Source organism: Anopheles funestus, chromosome 3RL (assembly GCF_943734845.2).
Source record: "Anopheles funestus chromosome 3RL, idAnoFuneDA-416_04, whole genome shotgun sequence".
Lineage (NCBI taxonomy): Eukaryota > Metazoa > Arthropoda > Insecta > Diptera > Culicidae > Anopheles > Anopheles funestus.
Window position 1 is genome coordinate 76,877,448 of NC_064599.1, and position 10,697 is coordinate 76,888,144.

Consider the following 10,697-nt stretch of genomic DNA (forward strand, 5'->3'; position numbering starts at 1 on the left):
GCGCGCTGTCACTTCTCGAACAAGACAAACCAGACAAAACCACAAGAACAAACCCAAGCAATCGTATGGAGGTGCTCTGTCAACCTGCATAGAACAAACCAGACAAACACAACATAGAACAAAACAGTTTGATTTTGTCTTGCATGTCTGTGTCACACCTTTAAACTCTCTATACCTTGTCAAATAGCACCGAAGCGGCTTGTGTGCTGGATTGCTTTGTTAATAGTTATTGTGGAACAGAGATTTTCAGATTTTTAGCATACATAAACCCACCGAAATTGGAACTAAACGAACTTAGCAACAGTACTAGGCATTGAAATTGTCGATGGAGTGACAGTTCTACACGACAATTGGCAGAGCACCTTTCGAACAGTGTCGTGTTTGTCTGGTTTGTTTGGCTGTTCACAGCGCGCTGCCGTAGATAATCAAAAGGTGAACTTGCAACGATTTTTCAACACACAGCCACAAACAAAGTAAAATTGTTTATGATTTTGTTTGTTTGAATTTCAGCCATTGTGAATTTTTCCGGACCTATATAAACCTTAGCCGTTTCGAGCAGTTTGCTTTTCGCGCGCTTGACAAGCTACTCGAAACAACAAACTGACATTTCTCATTACCGCGCGTGTTTACCGTCCTGTTACCGGTGGCGTAGTATAAACTTTTTGTGATTTTCCGAATAAAAACGACTCAAATATTGCGATGAATTTCTCTTTTGGAACACCGACCACTACAACCGCGTCGACGGGTGGTTTTTCACTCGGTGCTCCAGCTACCAGTACCGCTGCGGGCGGATTTTCCTTTGGTGCAGCACCAACTTTCGGTGCAACGGGCGGTTCCGTACCAGCACCAACTCTATCGCTAAATCCTACGGCAGCAACCACCACAGCCCCAACGGCTGGTGGATTAGGAACGCTTTCGTTTGGAGCATCACTTGGCGGTACTGGTACAGCCGCTCCGGCTTTATCTGCTGCAACGGGACCTCAACCAGCGGGGACAACGGCAGCCTTACCTACATTCGGTTCACTGGGAGGAACGCCACAGCTAGGTGCAGGATTATCAACAACAGCGACATCACTCGCACCAGTCAACGCTATGCCAACTAGCAATCCAGCTACTGGTATCAACCCACTTGGTGGATCTCTTGCCACACCAACCCCAACAGCAACAACCACAGCATTAGCTCCATTAACGCTAGGTGGATTCGGACTGTCTAAACCAGCGGAACAAAACACGGGATTATCCCTGGGTGCCACTACCACGGCTACGACTACATCAGCTGCTACGACGAATACAGCAGCAACCACCACCGGAGCGAGTGGCGGATTGGCCGCTAGCCTGACGACCAACACACAAACAACGCAGTCGGCTACCGTCGCCGGTAATCAGCAGCTTAAATTCTTTCAGCTGGAAGAGTTCATCAACAAATGGACACTCGAGCTAGAGGAGCAAGAAAAGCTGTTCACCAACCAAGCCACGCAGGTAAACGCCTGGGACAACATGCTGCTCGCGAACGGTGAAAAGATTGTTGCCCTTAACGAGGCGGTCATGAAAGTGAAGGCGGAACAGAACGCGATGGAGCAAGAGCTAGAATTCATCACAGCGCAGCACACCGAGCTGGAGGAGTGTATCGTACCGCTCGAGCAGGAACTATCGCGCATCGGTAAAATTGATCTCGAGCGTGGTCAAACGTACTCGATGGCGGAAACACTTGACTCGCAGCTGAAGCAAATGTACGAGGACCTGAAGGAGGTGATTGAGCACCTGAACGATGCAAACAAGTACACCGATCCGAATGATCCGCTCGTGCAGATTGGCAAAATTCTCAACGCCCACATGAACTCTCTGCAGTGGATCGAATCGTCCACCACGGGTATAACAAATCGGCTGGAGGAAATTAACAAAATGCACGAAACATTGCGAAAAGATAACGAGCGTTCCTTTCGCTTAACGTACTACGATCAGTGAGGGGTGGTTAGCGATACGCTTCATCTCACAGGCGGTGTATTAAATAGGTTTTTATTACAAATTTTCAATATTGAAACATAAAATAAACTGCATTCTGAACGGATTATTACGTACGGTTCTGTTCACTGAAATAGAACGGGTGATGTAAACAATAATGAGAAATAGCTGTTGCTAGTTTTTGATATTTATTTGCCAATTCCATACGGTAAGGTGTGTACGGTGCCAGGCAAAGGAATAAAAATGATTGTTATTCAACGATCGTTATGATCCGTAATGAGAAAGCAGATCACCATTATGTGCGTAGTTGCTATACCTAATCATTCGCGACACTACTGATTCCACTGCTAGACTTTCCTTCCTTATCATGTGCTTTCAAATGTATCCGTAAGTCCGCTATCACTGGAAAGGTTTCATCACACCGATCACAAGGATATGGTTTCCCATGAGTTTTCGTATGCTTCAGCATATCGTTTTTCTGCGCAAAGGCTCGATCACAGTAGCCGCATTTGTAGGGTTTTTCGCCCGTATGTGTACGCATATGAATTTTAACATGGTGCGCTGAAGCGAATCTACAAATATAGCAACAAAAAAAGCTACCGATAGTTTTGCAAAAATTCTACGTTACTACCGTTGATTCTTACCTCATTTTGCATACCTCGCATTCATAGTGACGCACTCCTAAAAGCAAAAGCAGCATATTGTATGGGTTATAAAGCAAATTAGTTCACATGAAGTTATAAGCCTCCATACCTGTGTGAATAACCTGATGCTTTATGAGCGAATAATGCCTAATAAATTGAGATCCACACGTGTCGCAACTGTATGCTCTATTTTTCGAATGCGTTAGCAGGTGCACAGTGAGATAACCTGAAAAGCACAACATTACAGACAAACGTTTTGGTGATAATTTTCATTTAAAATTTACCTTTCGTACTGAATCGACTGGGACACAAGTTGCATTGCCACGGTTTGTGGCCAGTGTGACGGTACTCGTGTTGCCGAAGATTGCTTCGATCGCTAAACTCCTTTCCGCACTGCGAACACAGAAACCCTGTCCCTTGCGTGTGGGTCTTCATGTGATTCCTAAGCAGCTGCTCCGTTTGAAACCCTTTGTCACAAAACACACAGAAATGCGATCGGCCAGTAGCGTGACAGTACTGGTGATGTTCAAAGGCCGCTTTGGTCATGAACACCTTCGGACACTGTGTGCAACAATGTATTTGATCCGAGTGGACCGTTTTCAAGTGCTCTGTAAGTTCGTTCGGCAAACGATACGGCGATTCGTTGCATAGCAAACAGCGAAACTGATGTACTTTCGGTTTCGGTTCGGCAGATTCTTCGGGAGAATCATTCGATATGTTCTCTTCGTTCTGTGACACATTTTTGCTGTTTGCTTTCGTTTGCCTTTTTGCAGTCACACTTTTTCTTGCCCGAGTTGTTGACTTACATGTTTCGCCATTTACTTTACCCAAAGATATTGTACTGTTTTCTTCACCAGAGGATAATGGTTGATCTTCGACTTCCTTTCGATTTCCGGCTCTTGTCTGCCTTTTAGTTGCCACACGCTTTCTTGATTGTTCTACCTTATAAATTTCGCCATTTACCCTAGAAGAGGATAATGCATCGTTTTCCTCACCAGTGTATGATGGTTGATTTTCGAATTCTGTTCGTTTTTCTGCTTTTGTTTTCCTTTTTACAGCCCCACGTTGTCTCGGTTGCTTTAGTTCATTAACTACGTTATTTACTTTAGAAGAGCATATTGTGCCGTTCTCCTCGCCAGAGTACGATGGTTGATCTTCGATTTCCGATGGGTTTACGTGGTCATCGACGAGCATTGCGTAGGGTTCCTCCATCTCGTCTTTAGTTTGTTCTCCGCAGTATGCATCTTTTGGTACAATTTGTTCCGATGCAGCCACAACGATATTTTCCTGAGATTTTCTCCAGATTTTAACCGGAATAACCGATGGTTCTGTAGAACCACCCGTTACATTGACAATAAAGGTTGTGTTTTTGTTGCTAGATAAACTTTTTCTCAGCAGACCACCGCTCTTAATGCTCATCTCGTACAGGGTATACGCTTCCAGCACTTTGGCTTTACATCCTCTGCAGACTTTTTTCGGAAAGCCCATCAATTCATCTACCGTCACTTGCTCTGCATTGAACACCGAGGGAACTAACTTTTCTAACATCGTATGCATGCTTAGCGTTCCGCCCTTGTAAACGTTTTCATAGATGCCATGCTCGTCAGTGCTGAGTACCGCACAAATGCGACAGTATGTTAGCTGTATGGTCAAACTCTGATCTTCCGTATTTACGCTTTCCATCGCATTTACTGTGTTGGATTTCGATTAATTCGAGATAAAATCAACAATAATTCGCGTTGTTTACGTTTTACTGTTTTGACATTCTGTTGCTCCCTTTTGACATTACAGCCAAGGTTCATATGTATTCGATTGCAGTTTCGATGGAAATTTATAAATAACAAATGACATCCACTGTCAGGGCATTTCCGAGTTTTTTTATCAAAGCAAATACCGCACTAAAGACACAATCTTACGCAAAGTGAAAATTAAATTGTTTATACAAGTGTTCTCTTCTGTTTAGTTCCAGTAAATCTCTTATCCATTTCGCTAATCGGTACAAGTAAACCAGTGGCCATTCCTGAAAAATGCCTTTCATGAAAGGAAAAGCTCCTATACGGAGAACGTTGCAATATCTAAATGCCGGCCAGCTGATGCTCAAGGATAAGGTGAAAATATTTAGTGTGAACTACAACACGTACGGCGAACACCACGAAGGTGCTAGGTAAGAATCGTACATCGTATGCTTATAACATTGTATACTCTTATCGCATGCTTATAATTATTTTTTATGCACTTCGCAGGGATTTTGTGTTTTGGAACATACCTCAGATACAGTACAAGAACCCGAAGGTGCAAGTGGTAACTTTCAAAAACATGACCCCATCTCCCTTCATTCGCTGTTATTTTGGTATGTTATTCAAGCTAGGATATAAAATAGACCCCAGTGCATCGTATGCCGACGCAACTAACTTTATTTTTCTTTCAGAAAATGGCAAACAAATGTTGATCGATATTGATAGCAAAAACAGGCAAGAAATTCTGCAGCACCTGTCCACCGTTGTGGGTAAATCAGAGTAAGTAGAGGAAGATGAGCGGCTGTGGTTCTATTTGCTAAAATTTGTATACTCTCCTAGGGCAACGTTGAAAGCAGAAGCGAAGCTCGCCGAAAAACAGGATAATCCAGCAAACTTTGGCATAGGCTGCATGAAGCATTGTATCTGCGAAATCCCGGGACAATTGCCGTGTCCGGGGGTGGTACCAGTACCGAAGCATATGCGAGGAAAATTTAAATATCAAATGAAGGAATAATGCTCTCATCTTCTCGCAACGGGAAAATAAGCGTTTGATAACAAGAGAAATAAATCTGTTTAGTTTCATAGTTTATTTTCATGGTTTTTCGCAACACATTTTCCGTTGTAAGTTCGGTCAATTTGTATTAAAGCTAGTATTTAAAATCTATGAGTATTGTTAGTTACCGTTCCGTTTGTCCACTATTTGTGACGATGCGAATTTCTGTACGGTGCGTTTCGACTTCCGCCCCGTCCACTGCCAGCCGTATGATGCGAACGTTTCATCTTCGGATCTGTCCGCTGGGGTTGATTAATGTTGTACTGATAGCGTTCGATAATGGGCCGTTCAGAGGTAGACGACTTGTTGATTACCAGATCGTCGGATCTGCTCTCCAACATCTTTAGCTTCGCTTCCAGTGCTTGAATCTTAGTCTGCTGACTTAAAGGGCCATTGGTTCCACCTTTGGAGCCACCCGCCAGACAGGGTATCTCGATTTTTGGTTTCGTTCTATCACCCTCCTCGCGGTTGACATGCTTAGCCCATCGGACGACAATCGTTTTCTCACCGACCAGCTTGCCATCCAAACGGTGCAATGCGGCTTCCGAATCCTTATGCTAAAATTACATGGCAAACCGTGCAAAATTTTCCTGATTCCCTTAACTGGGTTTCTTTAACAACTTACGTTCTCATACGTAACGAAGGCGTAACCCCTCGGATAGCCCGCTAACGGTCCGGACCGATGGAACAGCATGTCGAACTTTTCAATTTTACCGTATTTTTGCACGATTTTCAGTAATTGATACCGATTGGTGGCAAATCGGAGAAGAAAATGAAGTGAACGGTTAACCGGAGTTTGTTCTGTTGTGTACCATAGGTAGTGAAAAGGAGCTTTACTTACTCGGTGATTCGACTGTCCAAATTTCCAAGCCACAGCCTACGATCATCCTGCGACGTGGGCTGAAAGAGAAACAATCGTAAGGAACACTTCAGGAGAAGGAAACAAAAGCGATATGCATACTTCTAGACGATCCATGTTGAGGAAGAAAAACACAGCAAACTTCTGTTTGTTTATCACTTGGGATTTGTTTTAATGTTTCTTCGCTACTGTACGGGAGAAGTTTTGCAACTGTCAACTTGTTTAATTACATTTGCGTTTATACTTTGTAGTTTCAGTGTAGCTTCAAGTAGCAAACGAATTTCGCAAAAAAGTAAATATGCATTTTCTCCAAATAAACATGGTTGATGTTAACTACACATTTTGTATTTTCAAATTATGCAATTTCCATCACAAAAGAGAGATAAATTCTATTGAAAAGGAGATATCAAACAAACTATGCATATGAAATTCACGGACAGCTGTCTGTTGCATTTGATAGCTTCGTATGCAACCCTGCCGCACAATGCTGACAGCCGGATGTCAGTAGTGCCACCACACGTTGACAGCACGAACTAAAGCTCTTTTCTTCGGCATCCGTGAAGTTGACAGTACGTATCGACTAGAAATTTGGTGATAATTTTCGCTTATTCTACGTAAAGTATCACTTATTATTCGTTCGGAACGATGTGGATCTTTAGGAACATGTATTCTCTACCAAAGAATAATGAAATACCGTTATATTGTTGGACGGAAAACGAGGCACAGCTGGTAGCGGTTCGTGCAGACTCGAACGCTTCACAACAAATGTGTTCATGTGTAGAGTTGGTTCCACATCGTCCTGCCACGAATGGAGTAAATAGGCGGGAGGAAGGCATTGTTTGTATCGGAACATGTTAATAGCTTTGTTTTATATGTTTTGTTTTTTGCAGAGCAGTCGTTTCACTACCGTAAAACCAGCCAACAGTCAATATGACGAACTCCAAGGGTTATCGCCGCGGTACTCGGGACATGTTCTCCCGAGGATTCCGTAAGCATGGTACCATTCCGCTGTCCACGTACATGAAGGTTTACAAATCTGGGGACTATGTCGACATTAAGGTATGTAATAGTCTAACGCAAATCCAACGTCGAACTGATCACGATTTTTTCTCGTTCTCCAGGGACACGGTGCCGTGCACAAGGGCATGCCATACAAGGCGTACCACGGAAAGACGGGACGTGTTTACAACGTCTCGAAGCACGCACTTGGCGTGATCGTCAACAAGCGCGTACGCGGCAAGATTCTGCCCAAGCGTATCAACATTCGCGTCGAGCATGTGAATCCCTCTCGTTGCCGAGAAGATTTCCTTCGTCGCGTGAAGGAAAACGAGGAGAAGCGTAAGGCCGCAAAGCTGAACAAGCTGCCCAAGTTCAAGGTGTCGCTGAAGCGCAAGCCGAAACAGCCGCGCTTGGCTCAGATCATCAAGAACCCACCTACGCCCATCTTCCTGGCACCGATTCCGTACGAATTCGTGGCCTAAGCTAAGTGTAGGTTGGTTTGTGAATGCTGCCGGTGTATATTGTGCCGTCACGGATATCGTGTTGTACTGGTGTGGTTCTGTGACAAATAACAGCCAGCAGTAAATGATAATTTTTATGAAGTACATCAATAATACAGTTCGTGATGAAAATCTAATCCGAGTTCCTTTCTCTTTCGTTCGTTTCCCTTTCTGTTTGAGAAAAGTCCAAAAGGAAGAAAAACGCAAATACTTTGCTGAACAGTTTGGTATTGTTTTTTATTAGAAGTTGTGTTCCTATCACTATTGGCAATATTCTCACTTTGTGTGAAACTGTTGATTTTTTTCATCGTGTGCAAGATTTTCGTAGCAAACCCTCTTTACTTTCCGCACGCATTGTAGTAAGTTTGTTCTTCTTCCATGTAGTTTGTTTTCTATCGGTGCCTACTTAAGAAAAAGTCTACGCTGATTTAGTTGTGTATTTTTTGCTCGATTTCAAATCGATCTTTTCCCTGTTCCGTGCTTTCCATGAAAAAACAAACAAACACAAACTCCGCAGTAACCATGAAACTGTGCCATAGTTTCTTACGATGGTGTTAACTAAACTTATTTGCTCTAAATCATGTACTGACGGCGAAATGCTTCGATCATAGCAAACGGTCCTGTTGATGAGACAAATCGTTCGCTAGTGCAAAATTTCAATGTCCACAACATTGCAATGCTTTCTTGTATGGTTCCTTTGATTACTACGCTCATTACTAGTACCAAACGAATAGCGTATCTCTTCTACTGGATTGTAACCAAATGTCGTGAAGCGCCAACAATAAAAAAATCGCATAAAAATTCCTACAATTGATCAAAACAGAAAACTGGGTATATACCTAGTACAAGCGCCCTCTCATACCGGTGCTGGCTTTCGTCATTACACTGTATACACACATCATCACCAGCAGTCACTTTATAATGATATATATTACACATCTGCTAGAAAATAAATAAATAATTTCAACCAAATTCACTAACATAACAGTACTGTATAGCTTTTTGTTCCTATATAAACACTTCCGGTTCGCTTGTTGTTGCGGTTCATCAACGTCGACATTAATTTAAATAGTTCGTGTATGACGTTTTCCTACGCACAATCCCGGGATTGATAGAACAGAATGTAACCAGTTTCCGATGACTTTTGAATGTCCGATGTTAACCCGTAAAAGTCTTCTATGGTGGAAGCTTCAATTTTCTACAAAATACATCAAATGGTTATTAGAATTGAAAAACAAGAAGGTACCGTTGGTGTACCTACATCAACCATATCGTCATCAAACAACAACCAGAAACCGTGACTTTTTACAATGCTAATGTAATGGCCACGGTTTGGACCGGAACCGCAGTGTATGACCACCGCCATGAGATCGTACAGCCGGTCCGGATTGACTGCATCGTCGGACTGCAAGTAAAAACAACGGAATGAACGGTATTTTAGTTGTCGACTGTGAACAGCAACACATTCATCGCTTCCTCAGTACCGTATTAAACAGCCTCAGCTCGAGCGGGAACACGACACGGTGGGAAACTTTGATGTGCCGGTTGTATTGCTCCATGTACTTGAACCGTTTCAGGTGCAGGGCCAGTATCATGGGCAGCTTCTTAACGCGCATCCGTTTCTGTGCCTCCTGATAGCTGCAACAGTTATCACATTTGAATTTGTTATCACTACACAGCGTTTCGGTGTTGCTGAAGCAACGCAAGCAGTGCGTTATGCTGGTGTTCTGGTCCACGTCCACCTGCAGATCGAAAAAGTTCTCGTCCTTGCTGCTAACCGTCTCGCAGTTCAGACAGCGTGTCTCACTCGTTAATATTCCCTGAAAGATTTCGTGCACCCACGTCGGTTCGGTGCTGTTGCTACCGTTGCTACCAGGTCCGTCCGTACCGTTGGTGGCACCATTCCCATTGGCTATGCCATTTGCAGTACCACCAGCAGTACTTTTACCACCCGTGCTACCGGCTCCACCTCCGCCGCTGCCTGCCTTTGCCTGGTTACGCTCAGCAAGTATGATTTCGTTGATGTGATTGATGAGAAAGTTAAGGAACTCGTGTGCATCCTGCTGCATGTAGTTGTCGAACTCTTCCTTTTCCTTACGCAGTCGAGCGATAAACTTTTTCGGTGCAATCGAACCCACCTTCTTCTTCTGTGTTGCGATGCTGTAGAAAAGGTCGGCCAAGCAGGACAGTAGCGTTTCCTTGGTGCGTCTATTTTTCGCCTTGTACTCTAGTACCTTTTCTCGGAATGGGCGGCAAAAGTAGAGCGCCTGTAGCACAGAGTTGCTATAGCAGGTGTTTCCGAACTGTACGCACGAAATATAAGCATTCGAAGGTTTTAGTGTGAAGGAATGTAAACGAAACATCTCATCTGCAACGAAGTAGACCGATACTTACATTGACCAGACCGAAGTAGTGCTCGTTCGGTGGAAATTGATCTGAGCCGATGTCGCGCTCCAGCTGGGAAATGTTGGCACCCTAAAACAATGTGGCAAATGCATGAAGGAAAGGTCATTTCAATTACACACACGAAAGGGCTCCAGGTTCGGAGCGTAGTCTATTCGAAGGCAATGCAGAAAGATGCACCAACACTAGACGTAGCCGTCGACGAAAAAAGCCCTACAACGCTTACCATTCTCTTCCAGTAAGATGCACCATTAAAACAACCTATTCTTGTTGTTGCTCGGTACTTAAAATGTGAACACGGTTGAAAAGATTTGTTTGTCCAGGCCGATTGTAGTAAAGTTTTTAGTCGAAAATGTTTGCAAAAGAAATTTCTAGCGCTGCTACAGTGATGTACTACCCTGTTGACAATATTGGTCGGTGAACACCTGGTTAAGACCCTGGTACAACCTCTGCTTAAAGCCTTAAGCAGGCCTCATGAAAATCAAGACTATTATGTGACGTAACAAATAACGGAAGGAATTTGTTCGTTTGTCGATTTTG

The 10,697-nt window shown here is 43.6% G+C and overlaps 6 protein-coding genes across 8 annotated transcripts; 3 read left to right on the forward strand and 3 right to left on the reverse strand.

The window, feature by feature from the left end:
* The first annotated feature begins 583 nt into the window (after positions 1 to 583).
* Positions 584 to 2,068, forward strand: LOC125767043 (nuclear pore glycoprotein p62). Its single transcript, XM_049433285.1, has one exon. It carries the CDS (start codon positions 700 to 702, stop codon positions 1,963 to 1,965), a length of 1,266 nt encoding a protein of 421 aa, XP_049289242.1. The 5' UTR covers positions 584 to 699; the 3' UTR covers positions 1,966 to 2,068.
* A 65-nt stretch (positions 2,069 to 2,133) lies between these two features.
* LOC125767008 (zinc finger protein 436-like) lies at positions 2,134 to 4,400 on the reverse strand. 2 transcript variants are annotated; one of them, XM_049433212.1, is made up of 4 exons: positions 2,891 to 4,400; positions 2,716 to 2,832; positions 2,607 to 2,643; positions 2,134 to 2,534 (listed from the first exon to the last, which is right to left on the reverse strand). In XM_049433212.1, exons 1-4 carry the CDS (start codon positions 4,287 to 4,289, stop codon positions 2,279 to 2,281), a joined length of 1,809 nt encoding a protein of 602 aa, XP_049289169.1. In that variant the 5' UTR covers positions 4,290 to 4,400; the 3' UTR covers positions 2,134 to 2,278. The 2 variants fall into 2 exon arrangements, with proteins under 2 accessions (XP_049289169.1, XP_049289171.1); XM_049433214.1 differs by having other exon boundaries at positions 2,387 to 2,534; positions 2,621 to 2,643.
* Positions 4,401 to 4,495: 95 nt separating this feature from the next.
* Positions 4,496 to 5,432, forward strand: LOC125767095 (probable 28S ribosomal protein S25, mitochondrial). The gene is made up of 4 exons (XM_049433355.1): positions 4,496 to 4,770; positions 4,850 to 4,956; positions 5,035 to 5,122; positions 5,183 to 5,432. The coding sequence occupies exons 1-4, from the start codon at positions 4,634 to 4,636 to the stop codon at positions 5,355 to 5,357; spliced, it is 507 nt and encodes a 168-aa protein (XP_049289312.1). The 5' UTR covers positions 4,496 to 4,633; the 3' UTR covers positions 5,358 to 5,432.
* Positions 5,408 to 6,626, reverse strand: LOC125767092 (probable RNA-binding protein 18). Its single transcript, XM_049433351.1, has 4 exons — positions 6,358 to 6,626; positions 6,235 to 6,296; positions 6,022 to 6,139; positions 5,408 to 5,953 (listed from the first exon to the last, which is right to left on the reverse strand). The coding sequence occupies exons 1-4, from the start codon at positions 6,370 to 6,372 to the stop codon at positions 5,540 to 5,542; spliced, it is 609 nt and encodes a 202-aa protein (XP_049289308.1). The 5' UTR covers positions 6,373 to 6,626; the 3' UTR covers positions 5,408 to 5,539.
* A 110-nt stretch (positions 6,627 to 6,736) lies between these two features.
* LOC125767096 (60S ribosomal protein L21) lies at positions 6,737 to 7,891 on the forward strand. Of its 2 annotated transcripts, none has more exons than XM_049433357.1 (3): positions 6,737 to 6,824; positions 7,151 to 7,314; positions 7,377 to 7,891. In XM_049433357.1, exons 2-3 carry the CDS (start codon positions 7,186 to 7,188, stop codon positions 7,734 to 7,736), a joined length of 489 nt encoding a protein of 162 aa, XP_049289314.1. In that variant the 5' UTR covers positions 6,737 to 6,824; positions 7,151 to 7,185; the 3' UTR covers positions 7,737 to 7,891. The 2 variants fall into 2 exon arrangements, with proteins under 2 accessions (XP_049289314.1, XP_049289313.1); XM_049433356.1 differs by having other exon boundaries at positions 6,746 to 6,824; positions 7,146 to 7,314.
* Positions 7,892 to 7,965: 74 nt separating this feature from the next.
* Positions 7,966 to 10,611, reverse strand: LOC125767053 (ubiquitin carboxyl-terminal hydrolase 46). Its single transcript, XM_049433298.1, has 5 exons — positions 10,384 to 10,611; positions 10,149 to 10,229; positions 9,239 to 10,057; positions 9,016 to 9,159; positions 7,966 to 8,952 (listed from the first exon to the last, which is right to left on the reverse strand). Exons 1-5 carry the CDS (start codon positions 10,384 to 10,386, stop codon positions 8,845 to 8,847), a joined length of 1,155 nt encoding a protein of 384 aa, XP_049289255.1. The 5' UTR covers positions 10,387 to 10,611; the 3' UTR covers positions 7,966 to 8,844.
* Between the last annotated feature and the right edge of the window lie 86 nt (positions 10,612 to 10,697).

Bases quoted from the DNA above. Each gene is read 5' to 3' on its own strand.
- LOC125767008 (XM_049433212.1), bottom strand. From the start codon at position 4,289: ATGGAAAGCGTAAATACGGAAGATCAGAGTTTGACCATACAGCTAACA. The intron at 2,833-2,890 runs GTAAATTTTAAA...TGTGCTTTTCAG, and splicing joins CAGTCGATTCAGTACGAAAG to GTTATCTCACTGTGCACCTG. The intron at 2,535-2,606 runs GTAAGAATCAAC...CTATATTTGTAG, and splicing joins TGCGAGGTATGCAAAATGAG to ATTCGCTTCAGCGCACCATG.
- LOC125767095 (XM_049433355.1), top strand. From the start codon at position 4,634: ATGCCTTTCATGAAAGGAAAAGCTCCTATACGGAGAACGTTGCAATAT. The intron at 4,957-5,034 runs GTATGTTATTCA...TTTTTCTTTCAG, and splicing joins CTTCATTCGCTGTTATTTTG to AAAATGGCAAACAAATGTTG. The intron at 5,123-5,182 runs GTAAGTAGAGGA...ATACTCTCCTAG, and splicing joins ACCGTTGTGGGTAAATCAGA to GGCAACGTTGAAAGCAGAAG.
- LOC125767043 (XM_049433285.1), top strand. From the start codon at position 700: ATGAATTTCTCTTTTGGAACACCGACCACTACAACCGCGTCGACGGGT.
- LOC125767053 (XM_049433298.1), bottom strand. The intron at 9,160-9,238 runs GTACTGAGGAAG...TTTTACTTGCAG, and splicing joins AGCTGAGGCTGTTTAATACG to TCCGACGATGCAGTCAATCC. The intron at 8,953-9,015 runs GTAGGTACACCA...TGTATTTTGTAG, and splicing joins TTGATGACGATATGGTTGAT to AAAATTGAAGCTTCCACCAT.
- LOC125767092 (XM_049433351.1), bottom strand. The intron at 6,140-6,234 runs AGTAAAGCTCCT...CACCAATCGGTA, and splicing joins GACAGTCGAATCACCGAGTA to TCAATTACTGAAAATCGTGC. The intron at 5,954-6,021 runs GTAAGTTGTTAA...ATGTAATTTTAG, and splicing joins CCTTCGTTACGTATGAGAAC to CATAAGGATTCGGAAGCCGC.
- LOC125767096 (XM_049433357.1), top strand. From the start codon at position 7,186: ATGACGAACTCCAAGGGTTATCGCCGCGGTACTCGGGACATGTTCTCC. The intron at 7,315-7,376 runs GTATGTAATAGT...CTCGTTCTCCAG, and splicing joins GGGACTATGTCGACATTAAG to GGACACGGTGCCGTGCACAA.